At 37.8% G+C, this 23129-nt stretch overlaps 1 protein-coding gene across 1 annotated transcript; it reads right to left on the bottom strand.

Moving 5' to 3' along the window:
• Window positions 1-14504: 14504 nt before the first annotated feature.
• On the bottom strand, window positions 14505-15623 carry LOC110607691 (endochitinase EP3). Its single transcript, XM_021746836.2, has 2 exons — window positions 15164-15623; window positions 14505-15086 (listed from the first exon to the last, which is right to left on the bottom strand). Exons 1-2 carry the CDS (start codon window positions 15576-15578, stop codon window positions 14680-14682), a joined length of 822 nt encoding a protein of 273 aa, XP_021602528.1. The 5' UTR covers window positions 15579-15623; the 3' UTR covers window positions 14505-14679.
• Window positions 15624-23129: the final 7506 nt, after the last annotated feature.

The following is a 23129-nucleotide window of genomic DNA, read 5'->3' as shown; positions in this document are numbered from 1 at the left end:
ACAAATAAGATAATATTAAATAAAATTATGATATTTAATTTATACGTTGTTATAATATATAAAAAAGGAAAATATACATTAATTTTGAAACAATAAAAAATAAAAAAATTATAAGATAGAAGTAGGGTGAGTATTCGGTCGATTCGATTTAAAATTAAATCGAATTAAATAAATTAAAAATTAAAATTTTTATATTTATGAAAATCGAACAGAATCGATTTTAGTCAGAAATCAAATCGAATTGAACCGATCTGATTCGATTTGATCGATTTGAATTTTTATAAAAAATTTTTACTTTTACACTTTATTAAAGTATTTTAAAATTTAATTGGATTATTTTAATTTTAATTTTAATATGATCTAATCTCTCTATATTATTGAAAATAATATACTATTATCACTAATCGGTTCGATTCGATTTTTTTAATTTTTTTTGATAAAATCGAACCGAACTAAAATAATCAAAAATTTTAAAATTAAAAACAGAATCGAACTAAAATAAATAAAAAAATTGAACTTTTAAATTAATTCGCTTTCATCAATTTTTCGGTTTTAACCGAATATTGCAAAGTATAATTTTAAAATTTATGTAATTGCGTGTTTATATTTTGTTAAAAACTTTAAATCTTTATAAAATATAATAATGTATTTTAATAAATAATTTATTTTATATTAAATAAAATTATAATTTTAACTCAATTTTTTATTTATGGAATGCAACGATTTATAAATTATTATTTTTTATAATTAAATTTAAATATATCACATAATAATTTGCGAAAATTGCTTTAAATCTAGTTTAGTAGTAGTAGTGGCAATATTTTAGTTGCCTCCAGCTTTTCTTGCCAGGTACATAAAAGAATTCTTTAAATTCCCTTGTTTCTTCCGCTCTGTTATTAGAGGATCGCCCTTCCTTAATTTCCTCAATTAACTGTCGCTGCTTTGCTTCATGTTCGAAGTTTGGAGGACCACCATGTTATGTGTAGCCAATCGCTACTGCTTGCTGTCCTTGATCTCGAGCTCCTCTAATCACTCTCCCTAAATTCCTCTTCTTATCCCTGTCTTCCTCCCAAATTGCTTCCGCTGTTGCTACATGTTTTGCTTCCCTGCGGCCTCTTGCTACTTAACAAAAAATATATATATGCATGGGAATTCAAAATCAGATACTTCCACTCAAAGACAAGATTCCTCATTCCCAGAAGCTCAATCACCTTCCAAAGCCAAACAAAAACCCCTGCGTTCAAAGAGCTGTAGCATCCAAGTCCTATACTTGCAGTATAAATAACTCAGCCACCTCACCCATCCACATTCGTCAACAACTCTAGAAGAAGCTCTCTCTCTAGATCTCTTTCAGGGTATACAAAAAAGTTTTGTTTTTATCTTTGCAGCTACTTGGTGCATTGCATTTTGGAAGAAGATGATGAGTTTCAGCAGCAAGTCAACCACTGTTCTGGTTATTTTCTTTATCTTGGCTGTTTTACGTCAAGTTAGAGTGGAGGCAACTAGGGTATTGCAAGAGGATTTTGCCACTGCAAATCATCTAGAGAATTATTCATTGGTGTATGAGAAAGCAAAGAATACCATGGCATGTTGGCTTGAAAGTCTAGCCTCAGGCCCTAGCCACAAAGGCCCTGGTCACTAGTTCGGCTTTTGTCTGTGTTCTTGATGGGTGATAGGTAGATGCTGGATTTTTCATTTACATAAGAAAGTTATAGAAAGATATTGCTTTCCTTTTTGTTTTAGAATCAAAACATAACTGCGTTGTTAATAGGTTCGCTATATATTGTCTGAAAAAAATGTAAATAATATAAATTCTTTTATCCTATAAATTAATTATTGTCATATTAATTAATTAAAATAGCAGTAATTTTATGATATAAAATATATTATTTATAAAAATATGTTATTATATATAATAATGTTCGATGATATTTTCAAAATTGTGAAATATTAAATTCAATTTTTAATTCAAATTAATTAACAAAATTTATGTAAGCTTCATCTATCACACAAATTCAATTATTATAATTATCTTTCCATATGATAAACTTCTATTTATTTTGCTATCGGAAATAATTCTAATTAATTTTTTTTTATTTTTATTCAAAGGTTAAATAAATTTAATTCAAATTTTTAGTCAATTAAATTTTTATATTTTTATTAAATACCAAATAAGTTTTAATATAATAAAATATTATTTTTAATGATAAAATATATTTTTTTATAATTTAAAATATAAAAAATTTAATTTTTTAATTAACATAAAAATTTTAAAAGTATATAAATATAATAAATAATTTTTAAAATTATAAAAACAATGTGATGATTGCAGAATAATATGATGATACATAGAAATATGTCGAAGTTTATGGCTTTAATCCATAAATTTGATTCTTTTTCTATTCGCCAACTGACTCGTAGTAAAGCTGAGCCTCATCTGACAGCTTCTCTTCTGTTGATGTATTGCTGACTCTTTTAGTTGTATGAATTTCTCATGCATTTTAAAATTTTATTAACTCAATATTAATATGGTAAGGTTTATGTAACAGCCCGGCCCCGTACGACCGGCCCTGTTACCGCTCACAGCCCGTGACCTTCCTCTGGGCCCAGCCACTGTGAGCAGCTCTTAACATCCCTTCACCCTCACGGGTTCCAGGCAGGATTTGTCCCTCGGGGGAGCCATTACGGCCCGCCCTAGCCCGAGTGGATTTGGCCCAATTCCTTCCTCTGGGAATTAGGTCGCCTCCCCCACTGCTCGAACCCTTGACCTCCCACTTTAAGGGAATAGTCTGGTGAGAGTGAGTACACATTGGCAGACTGACTCTGCCACTGACGGGTCACACTTGGGTCCACTGATCCATAGGGGACACTCTAACTCAGAGACCATCAACCCTAACCTCTGTACGGCTCTCGGAGCGATGAAAGAATGAGATGCACCAGGGTCCATCACTGCATACACATCAGAACAACCAATGATGAGATTACCTGCCACCACGGTGTTGGATGTGTTCGCCTCTTGCTGTGTCATTGTGAAGATCCTCGCTGGAGCTGACGGACCTTCACCTCTGAAACCCGCTGAAGAAGAGGCTGCTCCTCTCCCTCTACCTCTGCCACTGGCTTGAGTTGGTGCTGGAGCTACTGGCTGAGCTACACTGCCTGAACCTGTCTGCTGGGACTGTGCCATAACAGCTGCTCTAGGACAATCCCGAGCCATATGTCCCTCTTGCCCACATCTGAAGCAGGCTCTGGACCCATAGAGGCACACTCCCCTGTGTGGCTTACCACACTTCACACATGCTACATTGTCTGCACCTGAGCTCGAGCCACTTCCTAATCCCAGACCTGACTTGATCTTGCTCCAGAACTTGTTCTTCTTCTGGTTCTTGGTGGTACTGCTCCACCTCTTACTACCTGAATTTAAGGAAGAAGGATCCACTTTTCCCCTACCTGCGGTTTTGGAACCAGAAGGCTGTGCTGCTGACTGTTTGACTTTTCCCTCGACGATAGCACTAGCCTCCATCCTCCTAGCCATATCGACTATGGTGTGAAAACTCTCTCTATCTGCTGACTGTACCAAGGAGGAATACCTGGGATGGAGCTTCATGATATACCTCCTTGACTTCTTCTGATCTGTGCTAAGGTCCTGCCCAGCAAATGGCAGCAACTCCATAAACCTGTCAGTATATTCGTCTACACTCATGTCATCAGTCTGCCTCAACTGCTCGAATTCTATTATCTTCAATTCCCTTGAACTATCAGGGAAAGCCCATCCTGCAAACTCATTTGCGAAATCCTCCCATGGAAGACTGTCCACCCTCGGTTTGATGTAGTTCTTGAACCACTCACGGGCCTTCTTGCATTTTAGGGTGAACCCAGCCATCTGAATGGCTCTACTGTCATCCGCCCCTATCTCGTCTGTTATCATTTTGACCCTTTCCAGATACGCAAATGGGTCATCACCATCATCATATTGGGGAGCACCCAGCTTCATGTAGTCGGTCATCTTGACCTTGCTCCCTCTGGATGAGCTAGGGTTAGGAGGTTGAGTAACTGGGGCTTGCTGGTTCTGTAGGTGGTGGAGGTGGGGCAACATTTTCTGTGGTAGGGTTTTCTGGATTTGGGTGATAGGGTGGTGGTGGATACATAAGATACTGTGGGTATGGTGGGTAGTATGGTGGGTATGGCATCTGTGTGGGGTAAGGGCTAAAACTAGGGTAATCCGACGTACCTCCCATCGAATACCCGGGATTCTATGAGAAAGGTGGGTAATGAGGTGGCTGAACAAACCCCGAGGCCTGAGTGCCTCCTTGGGACTCTCCCATGCCTTCCTCTGACATACTCATCCCCAAACTGCCATCCCTCCTCTGGTCTACATCCATACTGTCCTCCACATCCACTGACATTCTCCCTTGTACTGTTCCCCTCACAGATCTGCTTCTGTCCAAATCCAAAGACCTTCTAGGGTCTCTCATTGCTCGGTCCCTGCTGGACCTGCTAGACATTGCCCTAGGCAATGCTGGAGGACGGGCGCTCATGCCCTCATCCTCAGGTGGTACTCCAGTCAATCTTGCTGATCGACGAGTTCCTCTCATCCTGTTTTCTGAAAAACAGTGCACATCACAAGCAACATTAGCATCATATGGTTCATGTGGGCACACATGAACCCGCATCACATACATCACATATCATAGTACATCATTAATGCACATGCATATTATCATGGCATTTCACATCATCATGCAAGACAGGACTCCACATCCTATCCTAGTGGACATGATCTTTCCTATTGTGCTTGACCTTCTATAACATCTATGAGCCCGACACTCTAGGTCCGACCATATGAACCTAGGGCTCTGATACCATTCTGTAACAGCCCGAAAATCCGGACCGCTACCGGCGCTAGGATCCAGATCGGCATAAGGCCGCCGGGAACCGTAGCAAGCCTGACATAACCTGTAATCCTGTTTAATCCCATACATGATCAACAATACTCATAAACCTGTAAACATTTTCATATAACAACCAAGCTCAACCTGTACATAAACATAAACATAACATGAACCTCCACTGGAGCCCTCATCAAATGCTCCAATGGGGTATCTCATCATACATAAGCTTGGTTGAAACATAAACTCATATCTCATATCATAAAGACCATGTACATACAAATGGGATTAACAATCTGTATTGGTCAAGCACAACTCTATCCTCAATATTCAAATTACATAACATAACTTAAAACTCTTTTACATTACATCATAATACAATTTTCATGTCCACAATCTAACTATTACATAACATCACTTCATACTCTGGCTAACCTCCTGGTCTACCCTGTACCTACACATCTGGGGTTAGGGGAGAGGGGTGAGCTATAAAGCCCAGTGAGAAGAATAGAGAAAAACATATATTAAATATTTCATGCTTCCATGAAATGCAACACATCACAAACATATCACATAAGGATGGTATTGTCACCTATAGTCCTCAACATAGTCCAATCGTGCCAGGGGCGTAGAATGGGCCTCACTGGTCTTTCTCTCACATACATAACATAACATAACATTCCAATATGCCAGGGGCGTAGAATGGGCCTCACTGGTCTTTCCCTTAACATAGTCCAGGGGCGTAGAATGGGCCTCACTGGCAATCCATACCGTATCATCATCATATCATACCATAGGAGGACTAGAGGATCATTCAATAGCCAATCCGCATCCACATCATATTATGCAATGCAACATATTCGTGAATACTAATGTAAACAACCTAAAATATATCATGGCATATATGATGCATGAACATGCTCCAAAAAGTTATATTTCATTTATTTAAAAACTTAAGGTTCATTCCACTCACCTCTGGCTGAAGCTCTACAGACTCTGAAGCAGCTATCTCACTGCTGAGGTCCTCGGTTCCTCGGGTCCGAACCTACACAGGTGAACTCCAATGAGGGACCAAACATATATAAACATAACTCTAATAAACTCTCCAAAAACCCCCTAGAACATCATGAAAACACCACATAGAAATATGCATGAAATGGCTGAACAGGGCACTTTCGGCGGCACCTTCGGCGGCCGAAAGTCCTGGACAGATCCGAAAGTCAGGCACTTTCGGCGGCACCTTCGGCGGCCGAAAGTCCCAGACAGAGACGAAAGTCTCTTTTCGGGGGCAACTTCGGCAGCCGAATGCTGCCTCCACAAAGGGGGTTCGGCGGCCGAAACTCCCTTCGGCTGCCGAACCTGGTTTCTGCCAAAGGGCAGAAACTAGGTTCAAACGAACCTCTAGCCTCCCAAAACCTCTAATCATGTAAAAACTAGTTCTAAAACATGCATACCTCACATACATTACACCTAGGGGTCTCAAGCTATCATATACCCCAACTACAACACTTTCAACAACACATAACAAGCTACATTGTTCATCAAAGCATCAAAACCCATAAACTCAACATATATACTCTAACATGCATTTCTACCCATAGATCTTGCATAAAACTTAGTTAAAACACATAAGGAGCTTAAGATCGGCTCTTACCTCTTGAAGATCGAGAGGGAGACGACCTAAACTTGGAGATCCACGAAAATGAGCTCCTGAGTTCCCAAAGCTCCAAAACTTGTTTCAAAAGCTTAAATCTTCAAAACCAAGGGAAAACAAGTGAAAATCTTGAAAGATTTAGAGGAAGAACATCAAAAATGGGTGAGGGGCGGCGGAAAGCTCACCTTGGCCGAAAATGGGGAAAACTCGCCCGTTTTCGGCTAAGGGACCCTTTTATAGTGGCTGGCCAGACCACGTTCGGGGGCCGAATGTGCCTCCGCATGCATGCCATGTTTGGCGGCCGAACATGAGGTTCGGCGGCCGAACCTGGACTTCCCTCCTCATGCTTTCGGGGGCCTAACGTGCCTCCAAAACGCATGCATGTTCGGCGGCCGAACTTGACTTTCGGCGGCCGAACCTGGGTTTTCCTCCTAAGACTTCTCATATAAAAACTCATTAAATTTCATACTTAAAATCATTAAAAACATGAAAACATTTTATAAAACATGTTCTTACCCTTCTAGAGATTTCCGACGTTCGAGATCCCACCGGACGGTAGGGATTCCGATACCGGAGTCTAGCCGGGTATTACAGTTTAAATATCTAAAAATTATTTATAACTGAATATATTGTAAACTTATATAAATAGATCGGGACCTAGCATTAACAAACTTATCCGTCCCCTTTCTCTTATATGTAGCCTCAAAAAGCTCATGAGAATGTAGTTTTCTTCATAATCTTTCTATCTGTTAACAAGTATAACAATGATAACAATTAGTATGACAATAAATATATATAACAAAATAAATATTTTCGTAATTATTAATATCATCCTCTACTGGTGAGTTTACTGTGAAACTGATCCATAAGCGTGTTTGGAAATGTCAGATCTTATCTCTCCAGCCTCATTGTGCCTATTGGCAGAAAATTCTTCACACTTCTCTTTATACTCAGAAGTGTTCTAAGTTTCCTGATACTTCCTTAAATCATAATCTGGTGTAACTAAATTTTTTGTCTTTTCCTTTTTTAATTTCACACATAAGCTCCCTATATCTCTCAGCAGCCTTCTTCTGCCATACAATTTTCATCAAGTTGTCAATTGCTTCATTCTATAGGACGTATTTCTGTAAAAATAATAAAATATAAGAGTAGTTAGTCATTTTACATTGTATAGTATGGTACAATATACATAAAATTTTATCCTCACCTTGAATTTTTGCCAATAAAACTCTTTCGTGCCATTTGGTACAATTTTCTATCAGTGACCTTCCGCGACCAATATCTCTTTTATTATAAGAATGGTCCTGCGACTGTACAACTTCGACGGATATAACATATATTCACAATAGTTAGTATCTAAAGGATAACAATGACATTAATATTAATAAAAAAAAATTCATTATTACATATTATTAATGAGAGAAATATTTGTCGGAATGACTGTGTGTCGCCTACAGCAATGGTTGAACCCACAGATGACTTATAAGGATCGATTGATACAGATGCTGATGCAGATGCTACTGCACTAGCTGATGTAGTAGCAGAAGAGGATGCAGGATGAGATAATTGTGCATGTGATGCCGAAGGTCATGGAGCTATAGTGGAACGTGGAGGAGCTACAGTGGGACATGAAGGAACTGCAGTGGGACGGGGAGGAATTGCAGCGAGACGGAGAGGAACTGGTGGACATGCTGGACCACTGTGAGCCGTCTGTACTCCAGATGCAAGTGGTACCCATAACTGGAGCTTTATATCACCAAGTCCCATGGATGTCTATGGTACCTGTGGCTCATGATCTATTGCATCAACTGCAGTCGGCTCCTCCTAACTTATATGGTCATGTAGTCGAACTGGTCCCCTTGGCCTCTTAAACCTTTTTCGTGCCCTAATCGCATCATTTCTACGTCCCCTCATCTATAAAAATAAAAAATTTTTGTCAATACAAAAAAATTGTGTAAATTCATTAATATTAGATAACAAACGTGCAGATGTAGTAAGTTATTTACACAAAGTATGTATATAGACAACTATAATACAATTGAGGTTGTAAATTAATTTATTCTGATGCATACGAATCAAATTCATCATCACCATCTATATCTTCATCTGAATTAGGGTCATTAAGGAAATCATCTTCATCGTGGAAACATCATCATGAATTTTAGTCCTCCACTGGGATCATTTAGGCAATGTTATTTAGTTACATAATCCAGATTTGCTTCTACATTTTCAATTTCATCTTCTTGAAAAGGTTCATCTGTCTTTGCAAATATATCAGCTACTCTTATAATAGGTCTACCTTTAACTTTCATCATAACCCACCAATCATTTTTGTCACGAAACTTGCTCGGGTATGAAGCATAAATGACTTGTGTTGCCTGATAAGCTAACATGAAAGGTTCGTACTTATTGAACCTTTGCTTATTATTAACATCAACTATCCTATACTCTCTATATACCTTGGTTCCAGTATTTGGTGTTGGATCAAACCAATCACAGTAATAGATAACCCTGGATACTCCAATCTCAGAATCTCTATCAACTGTCTATTGTAGTCACTTGCTTCTGAACTGTAATTGCTTCTTTTTATACATATACCAAAATTTATTGTATTCCTGTTCGAACTTCCTTTAATTGTGTTGAATTTACATCCATTTGACCATATACCCATAAAAAATAGTGACGCTTCTCAGTAGACCCTTTGATAAATCTTTCATAAATTTATCTATATTGTTCTTCAAATCATGTGCATACTTATAAAAATAATCGGCATACTCTCTATCCAGTTTTTCATCAACAACGGCATCTGTGATATTTGGTTGTGCGACTTTACTCGCTTACATATATGCTATAGATATAAAGTTAAAATTAGTGTTTTAATAGAATGTATAATTTAAGAGAATGTATATTCTTACTAAAATTACTAATATGTACTCAATATATATTTTTTCTTCTTGACAATTTAAGAGAATGTATGTTTGAGCAGCTCGGATTTCATCCTCACTCATATCTCGATTTTTCCTTTCCAAGAGTTCTACCTGTGCATTTGAATATGCTTAATTTACTTGGTACATCATCATCAGCGACAAATTCAAGCAAGTTACGTGGCACCTTTCAAACTCGGAATGACGACCATAATCCCTTTTATAAATAATTGGCATGCAGCTTTGGGTCATCCTAGCATTAAGATTGATATGTTAGCTCATTTACAAGTGTATATAAGGAGCTCTTCTATAAAGATGATAAGGCTGATCCCGAGTCAATAGGGAAGAGATAAATTCTGTTTATAGTTTAAATGATGTATATATTATAGCAGAGTTCTATTGTTGTATATCACTATATGTATTTATACGGTATTACAGTTAGTAATCAAATTACACACAAATTCTCAAATTACTGAAATCGTTTATGGTATCAGAGCCTCTCCATCTCTAACTGAGGTTTTTTTTTTCGATTCTATTTCTTCTCTTCAATATGGGTGACGATTTATCAATTACCAACACTCCTGCTATTACTCAATCAATTACCTCTCCTAGCACATCTGGAGATGGATCTGCTCAAATAATACCATTTCATCCTGCATCTCAGCTTCCGATTAAGCTGACTGGTAGCGGCAACTTTCCCACATGGAAAGTACAAGTCTACACACTTATGTGTGGCTATGATCTGCTTGATTTTCTTGAAGGTTCTAACCCAGTACCTGCTGTTTCGTCCAGTGCTTATAGACTATGGTTTCGCCAAGATAACTTAATTCGCAATGCCTTGATTGCTTCAGCCGATCCAACTATAGCACCAACTATTGCCTCATCCAAGACCTCCAAACAGGCTTGGGATTATCTTCATACCACTTATGCCAATAAATCGCAGACTTGCATCTATACTCTTCGAGATATTCTAGCCAAAATATCAAAAGACGAGAAGTCAGTCACTGATTATCTTCGTGAGATTCGAACAGTTTCTGATGAGTTAGCCACTGCTGGCGCACCTGTTGATACTGCTGAATTGGTTGTCAAAATTTTGAGCGGATTGGGTTCTGATTATAAAGAAATCAGTGCTGCGATACGAGCCAGAGACAATCCAATCAGTTTTGAAGAATTACAAGATAAGTTGGTTGATCATGAACTTTTTCTCAAGCATGAAGATGCTAAAAAACCACCGGCGCCTCTTACAGTTCAAGTGGCTCAATCATCAGCTGCTGGTTCTTCCAATGGATCGCAAAATGGTACTCGCTTTAACAGGTGCTGGCAGAATCATAATGATTCCAGAAACTACAATAATCAGCCACGCTTGTCGCAAAATGGTAATTTCAGATCTCCTACTTCTAATTCACAATCTCAATTTTATCAAGGTGCTATGCAGAATTCACAGGGCTGGCGGCCTTCTTATAGCTATGGGCAGCAATCTTTTTCACCCTCTGGTTTTGGTCGATCTCGTGTTCAGTGTCAGTTATATGGGCGATATAGCCATATTGCTGTTGACTGCCGTTCTCGCTCACATAATCACTTTGAGGCCAAAGCCATGTTTGCGGCAAGTCAAGGACAAGAGTCTAATCCATGGGTTGTGGATAGTGGTGCAAATCACCATGTTACAGATAAAAGCATGAATCTGTCTACTCCTTCTGAATATACTATTAACTATGGGATATTCTTGAGCAGAACTTCATCTTTGTCATTGCAAGTGTTTGCCGATGCTGATTGGGCAAGTAATCAGCATGATAGAACCTCCACTTCTGGTTATATTGCTTATCTTGGTGCCTCTCCTATTAGTTGGTCCTCTAAGAAGCAGAAAACTGTTGCTCAGTCCTCCACAGAGGCCGAATATAGATCAGTGGCTGGTGCAGTGGCTGAAGTCAATTGGCTTCAAAATTTGATCAAAGAGTTACACATTTCTTTGCCTACAGTGCCCACTGTTTTTTGTGATAATGTGGGAGTAACATATCTTTGTAAAAATCCTGTTTTTCACAGCCGGATGAAGCATATTGCTGTTGATTTTCATTTTGTTAGAAATCAAGTTCAAAGTGGCAGCATTCGGGTCACACATCTTCATTCGGCTGATCAACTTGCAGACATGATGACCAAGGCGCAGACAAAAATTCTGTTTCAGCAACATTTATCCAAGTTAGGTATTGTTGAACTAACACCTAACTTGAGGGGGCATAAAGATGATAAGGCTGATCCCGAGTCAATAGGGAAGAGATAAATTATGTTTATAGTTTAAATGATGTATATATTATAGTAGAGTTCTATTGTTGTATGTCACTATATGTATTTATACGATATTACAGTTAGTAATCAAATTACACACAAATTCTCAAATTACTGAAATCGTTTATTCTATACCATCATAAATATACAAAAACATTCTGATTCAGCTTCCACAATAGCATGGGCTTCAGTTGGCTTGGACTTTGGTTGTTAAACAACTTATCGTGGAAATGGATTCCAAAGTAAGGTTGATCTTCTCGTTAAGGACGTGGACATAAATGGGTGGTGTAATTTAGTTATGCTTATAGAGAGCCAATTGGGTGGCAAATTGTATGGCTAACTTAGTCATGGATTTTTCTGGTGCGTGTTCGATTATACTCTTCTCCTCTAGCAGAGGTGATGAATTGTGTTTGTTAGGATGCGTAGGGTATTCTGTGGCCTCGATTAATTTCCTCAGTTGATTAGCTTGGTTCTCTGGGTTTTGGACCTCCTTTATATTGAAAGAAAAAAAAAAAGGGATATCTCAAATTATCAATTTATTCTTCATCTTCAGTGTAGCCATTGTCCACCAATTCCATAATCCTTGGTATAAAAAATAAAGTTTTTATCTTATTTTAGACATCATAGATGCTACCCTGAAATATTGAAATTTAAGATTATGAGAGATGACTTTAACGTGATTGTTGGCCATCTAGAAGTGCGAACTTGTTTTTGATATCAGATGATGTGTTTGGCTTATGTTTACACCTATGATGATGAAGACTTGAGTAAAACAACAAGATAATGGCTAAAAGAATGGATAAAATGAATAAGTTAAGAATCTTATGGATTTTCTTTGTGTGTTTTCCGTAGATCCTGAAAGTTGGCTATGTTAGATATAGTTTGTGAAAACTAAGCAATCCCATTTGAAGTTTATGAGAGAACTCTTGTATTAATAACATTTAACAACTATACCATTCAAATTTAGTTAGTGAAAAAGTTTGAAGGGAAAATCCAAATTATTAAATTAAATTGATCTTAGACACTAAATACATATACAGTTAGATCATTTGATCTTATTCTTTTGAAATTCGTCTCATTTTTTCTCTCTCTTATAGATATTCATAATCAATTTTCATTCATTTTTTAAGGAAATTTTATAGCTGTATAGAATTTCATTTGATTTTATATCAATCCTGAAAGAAATATTCCGTTTTCAACCCAGTAGTAATGTAATGGATCATAATTAATTGAAGGATAGTGATCTCATGTGCAAGACATTGTCTGTTCTAACTATTAGTTTCGTTCTAGTAGGCCTTACAAACAGTTCTCAATTTTAGTTTATTCTAAGTTAACCTAAGGTCACAAAGCTATTTTATCTCCTTTGATAGCTGGCCACTGAAGGCTCTTTTTCTGCTAAGGACGCCCTTCTGCAACAATAATAAGAGGTTATGGCTTAATCAGATTTTCTATAGTGCTTGACTCGAATAAGATCTAACTGCATGGGATTATTATAGTTTGGTGAACCTCCTTACTCTTTAGTATGTTTTTGTTTTCAGCTAGATTTAGCTCTATAGAGTGAGGTTCCAAATAGTTCACACTATTTTTGCAAATTGACTAAAAATTAAAACCTTATAAATTTTTTGGTATAATTTTTCAAAAGATATAAAATGTAAATGTACAGAGTGTCTTAGATAGAGCCTGCACACAGGAGCTGAAGTGTTTCAGGCAAGTTTATAAGTATCGAGCATTGCATGGCACTCAAAGTTTTGTTTGATATTTTAAGTGTCGAACAAATTGTATTTCCATGAATAAATTTTTGAAGGTTTAATTACATAGCAGAAAACACGATGTGTTTTTATGATCTACCCGTGTTTCGCTCCCTTTCACTCGTAATGACTCATGTTTTTACTAGAAGTCCTAATTTTGTAGGTTTTTCCCTATGACCACAGATTAGGAGTAGTAATGAGGTGTAAATGCATCATATTTGAGAGATTGTATGTAACGGTCAGCTACCTACTTGCGGCTTCCGTCCCACATCGTCAGATTATAGAAAATTAAAATCGTATATAATAGCTAACACGAAACTACTAATAATTTGGATTAATCATTTTAGACCAAGTGATTTGGGACAGTTTGAGCTTGACTGTTTCATTGTAAAAACTTTTTGTTTATTTTTGAACACGTATACACGGTGGAAAATCTCCATTAATTTTGTTCTTAAATTTTTAAACATGAGTAACTAAATTTCTTTATTAGGAGACTTAATATAATTTAAATTATTGATTCTCTTTATTTATTTAAGTTGATTTTTTTTACCTATTTATTATTCAATTATTGAGATTAATGTTTTTGAGTATCTATGAAATACTTAATAATTTTATCGTGAGATTAATATTAGGAGGAAATATTTTAGGACTAAATTGAGATTTAAATATCCTAAGAATATTAATTGAATTGGAAATGAATATTTGATCAGTGAAATTTTAAATAAAATAATTACAGTATTTAAAAAATTAATTAAAATATTATTAAATTATTGAGAGATATGTCATCTTTAATTAATTATTTTTTATCTTATTTGAAAGAGAATCAATTATTTAGAATTATTTGCTTTAGATAGTAATATTAATTGTTTCAATTTTGTTGAATTGTTAATTTTATTATTTTATTTTATTTCAAATCCTATGATTATCATTATTATGTGTAATCTAAATAATAATTCAATTTAATATTTAATATTTAATATTCTGTACTCTTGTAAATATCACCCTATTAAAGTTGACTTAAACAAAAGTCCATTAGTTATTTTTCACTAAAATTAACAAACTTAATTTTACAATTTATTTCCTTCTAGGATGAACAGAATCAAAATAAAACTAGCATTAAAAACAAAAGTGTATATATAAAATAAAAATGAAAAAGGTAAATGCACGTAATTATGACGTAATGTGTCCTAACAAGTGAGATTCTCCCCCGGGGCAACACCAAGTTGGCTGCAATAATCAGTATAATACCCAACGCGAGCTTGAACAGTTGCAGAGTTTCCACCATCGCATTCAAGGTCACCATTAATGGCCCGAATGGTAGCTCCGAACCCTTGGCTCATGACAGATTGAACATTGTTCATCCAATACCAGAGAGCAGTCTTGAACGAAATCAATGGATCATTGGCTACGGTTTCAGGCGAGTTCAATCCGTCGAATCCAATGCTTTCTCCAGCGGGTCCATAGTTGAAGTTCCACGATAGTTGAATCGGTCCACGGCCATAGTAGCCTTTGTCAGGATTGCATGGATATTGTGTGTTCTCCTCGTCACAGTAATCCTTGGAAGCGCCATTGATCTCTTCTATGAAGCAAAAGTCTGCAAATAAAAAACATTTTGGTTAATTATTAATTAAACGCAGCGTTTTGTAACCAGAAAAGGGTAAGAACTCTTACGTCCAGTTTCATGTGTGACATGGGCAAAGAAAGCTGCGATCTCACGCTTTGAATCATCAGCTGAACCAACTCTGCCGAACCGAGGATACGAACTCAGAGCATCAAGAAACACTTCTCGAGAGTAGAAGCTCTTCCCAACACAACTATCTTCAGCTTGATCAATTATTCCATTGAAAAATTCAGCTGTCACGACATCAGCTACGGAGACATCATTGACTGGAGGAGGGGGAATACAAGGACCTCCTTGGCACCCAGTGCCACAGTATTCTTCCGTGGTGCCGCAGAAACCCCATCTGCTGCAACACTCATTTGCTGCACAGCCACAGTTTTGAGCGACTACATATGCTGGTAAAACTCCGGCGAAAATTCCGGCTAAAACGATGATTGCCAGGTGTTTTCTCGTAAGGGTTGCCATTTCAGCTTGAGATTGGTAAAGAAATGAGTGGGATGTGACTGGAGGCTATAGCTTAGTGTATTTATAGGACTTGAGGGATGTCAAGTGGGTGCTGGCCGTGCTGGAAATTCAATTTGAAAATATTATTATATATCTAGAAGCCGTGTTTTGTCGGTCTTATAGTTTGACTTTGACTTGTTACAAAGACTTTGGTTATAACTTTGAAAAGTCTTACTTCGTTTTTCAATTTCAACTCCATAATCGATATCAATTATCTCTGATTTTATCCCTATAATTTATTATTTTCATTACAAGTTAGACTATTTCAAACGGTTGCATTCTCGTAATTAATTTGATAATAAATTTATCTGAATAATTTTTTTAAATCTCGCATTCTACTTTTTCGATCTCTAATTTTTAATCACGAATTTTATTTAAAAAAAAAAATACAAATAGCTTTGTTTTTTAAATTTTATTTCTCTTTTTATCAAAAAAAAAAAAAAGGAGAAAAATAACTTTCCAAATAACATTTTTATTTTCTACTCTCATCGTCATTCTTTTGTTTTCTTTCTTCTCCTACAAAGTTTCTAAATAAGTGTTAATAAAAAGCGATGGACAAGGAGGTTGTAATGAGCTTAATTTTTCATTTATTTATTTTTATTAAAAATATCTTTCTACTATTAATACCGACTAAGATTTAAATTAAATTTTAAATTAAATTAACTCCAATACTATTAGAATATATCTTATTGATCTTTTGTTAGAGATATCTTTAACTAAAAAAATTAATTTAGACTATATTTATATCGCTAAATATATTTTTAAGAAAATATTTTTTATATTTTTAATGTTTAAGATGCTAAAGAAAATTAATTAATGGAAAATATTTTTCTAGTAAAAAAAATTAAGTCATTTGAAATAAAATTATTTTTATTTTCAAAATAGAAAATCATTTTTTATACTTTAATTATTTTATTAATATATTATTTTTTAAATTAAAATTAAATAATAAAAATAAATTAATTTATAAAAAATATATTTTTTATAAAAAATATTTTTTAAATATAAATTATTTTTCGTAAATGAATAGAGGTTTAACGTAAAGTAACTATAAAATATGATTAATTTACTTAAAGTAACTATAAAATATGATTAATGGAGGTTTAGATAAGATGTGTAATGAAATTTGAAAGACGCAATCAATTTATAGAATTTTTATTGTTGGATGTTTTGATTGGATGTAAGTATATAAATTTTTAGTATTTGGTATTTTTTTTTATAATTTTTTTACGCAAGCAATTAGTCTTGAATTTCATAGCAGATTTGGATTAAATTTAATTTTTGCTGTCGATATCCGTTGGAGGTTCACAATAACTTTTTAAAAAGGAAATTTTAAAACACACGAGGTTAAAAAGTGTGATAAAATATAGGAGAATGATTCAACTTTCAGTTACGGCTCCCCTATCCTTCTGCCAGAATCTCTACACGTTCAATTAGTTTGTTTGTTGTTTTTTCTTTTCAGTTCATGAAAACACGTCAAGAACGTGTGCTATTTTTCTGGTGTTTGTTTTCCTCTTCCACATGTAATGAGCCTATATAATAGGCACCTCTTGAATTCAATAAGTAACAGAAGGAATATTGTGTTTCAAGTAGAAGCATTGAATGTTGCTGTTTCTTTAGTCTAAATTAATCCTCTGTTCTTAAATTGATTCTGCAGAATTTCCTTCAAAGTGGTATCAGAGCCAGGTTCCGTGCTTTGCTGGGCATAGAAAAGTTGAGTTTTGTTGGGAAACACGTGAGGGAGAGGGAGAGTTATCCGTGTCTTCTGTTTGCATCAATGGCAAGTTCAAATGCAATGACTGCTTCTCAACCTTTGATTCCAGTCTTTACCGGAGAAAAATATGAGTTTTGGAGCATCAAAATGAAAACGCTGTTCAAGTCTCAGGACTTATGGGATCTGGTGGAGAATGGATATGCTGATTCAGATGATGAAGCTCGATTGAAAGAGAACAAAAAACGGGATTCAAAAGCACTCTTCTTTATCCAGCAAGCTGTCTATGAGAGCATATTCTCCAGAATCATGGTAGCGTCAACATCTCAGGAGGCCTGGAAAATCTTGCAGAAGGAATTTCAAGGAGATAAGAGAGTAATTATGGTCAAGTTGCAGTCTTTACGGCGAGAATTCGAAACTTCAATGATGAAACATGAAGAATCTGTGCAAGACTACCTCTCCAAGGTTTCGACTGCGGTGAGCAAGATGAGAGGTCTTGGGGAACAATGCTTAGACTCAATTGTGGTGGCAAAGGTGTTAAGAAGCTTGACTCCTAAATTTGATCAATTAGTTGCTGCAATTGAAGAATCCAAGGATTTGTCAACATTTACGTTTGATGAACTAATGGGTTCATTGCTAGCTCATGAAGAAAGATTGAATCGTAGTTCAGAACATGAGGAAGAGAAAGCCTTTCATATAAAGGGAGAAACCTCAACGTTGGAAAGAATCACACGTGGTGATAGCAGGCAAAATGATCTGAAAGGCCGAGGAAGAGGTGCAAGTCGAGGACGAGGGCAACGAGATGGGCAGAGGCAACCTATCCAATGCCATTACTGCAAACGTTTTGGGCACATCAAGGCAAATTGTTGGAAAAGAGCAAGTCAGGTTAACTATGCAGAAGAAGCAAATGAAGAAGAAGTTGATGGAGAGGATGAGTTCAAACTCTTTATGGCTGACCTTGAGCTCAATGAGACCTCAGATGATATCTGGTTTTTGGATAGTGGATGCTCTAATCATATGATAGGCATACGTTCACTATTCAAAGAGCTGGATGAGAACTACAAGCTCAAGGTGAGACTTGGTGATGATAAGCAGATGGAAGTAGAAGGCAAAGGGACAATTGCTATTCGAAATGGAGCTGAAACAAGGCTGTTACATGAAGTCTTCTTAGTTCCAAGCCTAACCCAGAATCTCCTCAATGTTGGACGGCTTGTGACCAGTGGCTTCTCTGTGCTGTTTGAATGCTCCAAGTGCTTGATCAAGAATCAGCAAACTAAGCAAATTCTTGTCGAGGTAAATATGACAAAGAACAAATTGTTTCCACTTAACATATCAAGTATTGAAAAAAGGGTATTAATGGTGGAAAGGAAAAATGAATCTAGAATTTGGCATCATAGAAATGGACATTTAAATATAAAGGGTCTGCAATTATTGTATAAGAAAGATATGGTGTCTGGCCTGCCTGCTGTTGAATATATTGATTTATGCAAAGCTTGTGTTTATGGAAAACAAAGTAGGAAGTCTTTTCCTATGGGTAAATCATGGAGGGCCACTAGCAATCTGGAGCTCTTACATGCTGATGTTTGTGGTCCTATGAGAACTGAATCACTTGGTGGAAGTGGATATTTTTTATTGTTCACAGATGATTATAGTAGTATGAGCTGGGTGTACTTCCTACACTTCAAATCGGAGGTCTTAAATTGTAACGGTCAGCTGCCTGCTTGACGGAATTGCGGCAACTGACCGTCCCACATCGGAAGATTTAAAGAAAATAGAACAGCCGGGCCCGAACTGGCCCAAATAACTTTTGGACCCACTTTCCACTTGGCCCAAAATGGTAAACCCAAGTTATTTAGTAGTTCTGTGCTAACTATTATATACAAATCTATTTTCTTTAAATCTTCCGATGTGGGACGGTCAGTTGCCGCAATTCCGTCAAGCAGGCAGCTGACCGTTACACTCGGTCCCGCTAAATTTTGCGACGTCCTCGTCGCAACTGAATCCATTACAATTGCTAACCAGGACCGAACCCTCGGGTATTGTGGTTCGCTAGTACCTCGAGCGGCTCCACCTCGTCTCTCACGGGTAGCCCTTTCCTCGCAGGCCCACTAGCTCCGCACAATTTGTCTGACCCAGGGTGGCTCTGATACCAATTGAAACAGCCGGGCCCAAACTGGCCCAAATAACTTTTAGACCCACTTTCCACTTGGCCCAAAATGGTTAACCCAAGTTATTTAGTAGTTCTTATACTAGCTATTATATACAAATCCATTTTCTTTAAATCTTCCGATGTGGGACGGATTTGCGCCGCAAATCCGCAAGCAGGCAGCTGGAAGCAGCTGACCGTCACATATTGAAACAGCCGGGCCCGAACTGGCCCAAATAACTTTTAGACCAACTTTCCACTTGGCCCAAAATGGTTAACCCAAGTTATTTAGTAGTTCTTATGCTAGCTATTATATACAAATCCATTTTCTTTAAATCTTCCGATGTGGGATGGATTTGCGTCGCAAATCCGCAAGCAGGCAGCTGGAAGCAGCTGACCGTCACACTCCGACCCACTAAATGTTTGCGACGTCCTCGTCGCAACTGAATCGGTTACAATTGCTAACCAGGACCGGATCCTTAGGTATTGTGGTTCGCTAGTACCTCGGGCGGCTCCACCTCGTCTCTCACGGGTAGCCCTTTCCTCGCAGGCCCACTAGCTCCGCACAATTTATCTGACCCAGGTGGCTCTGATACCAATTGAAACAGCCGGGGCCGAACTGGCCCAAATAACTTTTAGGCCCACTTTCCACTTAGCCCAAAATGGTTAACCCAAGTTATTTAGTAGTTTCGTGCTAGCTATTATATATAAATCCATTTTCTTCAAATCTTCCGATGTGGGACGGTCAGCGCCGCAATTCCGCCAAGCAGGCAGCTGACCGTTACATTTGGTCCCGCTAAATTTTGCGATGTCCTCGTCGCAACTGAATCCATTACAATTGCTAACCAGGACCGAACCCTTAGGTATTGTGGTTCGCTAGTACCTCGGGCGGCTCCACCTCGTCTCTCACGGGTAGCCCTTTCCTCGAAGGCCCACTAGCTCCGCACAATTTTTCTGACCTAGGGTGGCTCTGATACGAATTGAAACAGCCGTGCCCGAACTGGCCCAAATAACTTTTGGACCCACTTTCAACTTGGCCCAAAATGGTAAACCCAAGTTATTTAGTAGTTCTGTGCTAGCTATTATATACAAATCTAGCTTTCAAGAAGTTTAAGGTACTGGTAGAAAAGCAGATTGGAGAATGCATCAAGACACTAAGGACTGATAGAGGAGGAGAATTCACGTCCAAAGAGTTTAATAGTTTCTGTGAAGAACATGGAATTCGTAGAGAGCTCACAGCACCATACACTCCTGAGCAAAACGGAGTAGCTGAAAGAAAGAACAGGACTGTGGTAGAGATGGCCAGAACTATGTTGCAGGCTAAAGAGTTGCCAACTCATTTTTGGGGAGAAGCAGTGACCACTTCAGTATACATTTTGAATATATCACCAACACAGGCAGTACCGGATCGAACACCGTATGAAGTGTGGACGGGCAGGAGACCTCGGGTAAGTCACTTAAGAATCTTTGGCTGCCTTGCATATGTTTTTGTTGAGGCTCATAAACGTGGGAAGCTTGATCAAAAGTCAACAAAGTGTATTTTTGTGGGATATTGTACTAATGCTAAAGCGTATAGATTGTATAATCCCATCAATGGGAATATTATTATCAGTAGAAATGTCATTTTTTATGAAGAAGAACGATGGAATTGGACTGAGGATGAAAAAGGAAGCTGTAATACCCGGCTAGACTCCGGTATCGGAATTCCTACCGTCCGGTGGAATCTCGGATGTCGGAAGCCTCTAGTAGGGTAGAAACATGTTTTCATAAAATGTTTTAAGGTATTTCATGGTTTTAAGTAAAATGGAAATGAGTTTTTGCATGAAAACAACCTTGGAGGAAAACTCAGGTTCGGCCGCCGAACCTCAAGTTCGGCCGCCGAACATGTATGCCTTCGGGAGCGCCTTTAGGCCCCCGAAAGCACAAGTGAGGGAAGTCCAGGTTCAGCCGCCGAACCTCAAGTTCGGCCGCCGAACATGGCATGCATGCGGAGGCACATTCGGCCCCCGAACGTGGCCTGGCCAGCCACTATAAAAGGGTCCCTTAGCCGAAAACGGGCGAGTTTTTCCCCATTTTCGGCCAAGGTGAGCTTTCCGCCGCCCCTCACCGATCTTTGATGTTTTTCTTCTAGATATTTCAAGTTTTTCACTTGTTTTAACTTCGTTTTGAAGATTTGAGCTTTTGAGCAAAGTTTTGGAGCTTTGAGGTTCAAGAACCCGAATCTCTTCCAACTCCAAGTTTGGTCGCCTCTACTCTCGATCTTCAAGAGGTAAGAGTCGATCTCTAGCTTATGTTATGTTTTAAGTAAGTTTTATGAAGTTCATGGGGGTAGAATGCATGTTTAGCTCATAGTTAGGTTTATGGGTTTTATATGTGTTTTTGAGCAATGTGAGTTGCTTGTGTGTTGTAGTTGGGGTTTTTGTTGGTTTGATGCCCCTAGGAACTTGTATGCTTGCTTGTGTATCCTTGGGAATGTTGTAGAATAGGTTTATGCATGATTGGTTAGTTTTGGAGGCACAAATGCATAAGAGCCAAGTTTCTGCCCTTTGGCAAAAACCAGGTTCGGCAGCCGAAGGAACTTTCGGCCGCCGAATGTGGCTGGGGAGGCAGGCCTTTCGGCTGCCGAAGTTGCCCCCGAAAAGAGACTTTCGTCTCTGTCTGGGACTTTCGGCCGCCGAAGGTGCCGCCGAACATGCATGAGTTTCGCCTCTGTCTGGGAGTTTCGGCCGCCGAAGGTACCGCCGAACCTGCCTGACTTTCGGCTCTAGAGGGACTTTCGGCCGCTGAACTTGCCGCCGAAAGTGCCCTGTTCAGCCATTTCTTGCATATTTTTCTATGATTGTTTCATGATGTTTTAGGAGGTTTTTGGGGAATAGTTTAGAGTTATGTTCATGTATGTTTGGTCCCTCATTTGAGTCCACCTGTGTAGGTTCGGACCCGAGGAACCGAGGACCCTAGCAGTGAGTCTGTTGCCCCAGTGTCTGGTCAGAGCTATCCAGAGGTGAGTGGAATAACCTATTATGTTTTAAAGCAAATAATGTACTTTTTAGCATGCTTCATGCATCATGAATGCCATGTGATGAACTAGGTTGCTTGCATTAGAATTCACGAATATGTTGCATTGCATATGTTAAATGTTGATGTGGATGAATGTTGGATGATCCATAGCCCTCGATCTATGATATGATGATATGATATGTACGGTACGGAAAGTAAGACCAGTGGGACCCATTCTACGTTCGCTGGCACTATGTAAGAGAAAGACCAGGACCCATTCTACGTTCTGGCACAATTGGACCATGTAGAGGGCTATTGGTGACAAATTCATCCTTGATGTGATTAGCTGTGATGTGATGCATTCCATGATCCATGTGATTTAAATGTTTTTACTATTCTGCTCACTGGGCTCTAGTAGCTCACCCCTCTCCCATTTCCCCAGGATTGCAGGTATAGGGTAGACCAGGAGGTTTACAAGAGTAATGAAGTCTGAGTTATGTAATAGATAGTGTGGACATGATAAATGTATTAATGTTATGTAAAAGTACAGTTTCAGTCATGTAATGATATTGAGGATTAGATATTGTGCTTGACATTGTGTATGAGGTATCCCTTTTATTACATGATCAAAAATGTTTTATAATGTTCATGAAAGCCA

Source organism: Manihot esculenta, chromosome 4 (assembly GCF_001659605.2).
Source record: "Manihot esculenta cultivar AM560-2 chromosome 4, M.esculenta_v8, whole genome shotgun sequence".
NCBI lineage: Eukaryota > Viridiplantae > Streptophyta > Magnoliopsida > Malpighiales > Euphorbiaceae > Manihot > Manihot esculenta.
The sequence above is the reverse complement of the archived record's forward strand: the minus strand, read 5'-3'. Positions and strand labels throughout refer to the sequence as shown.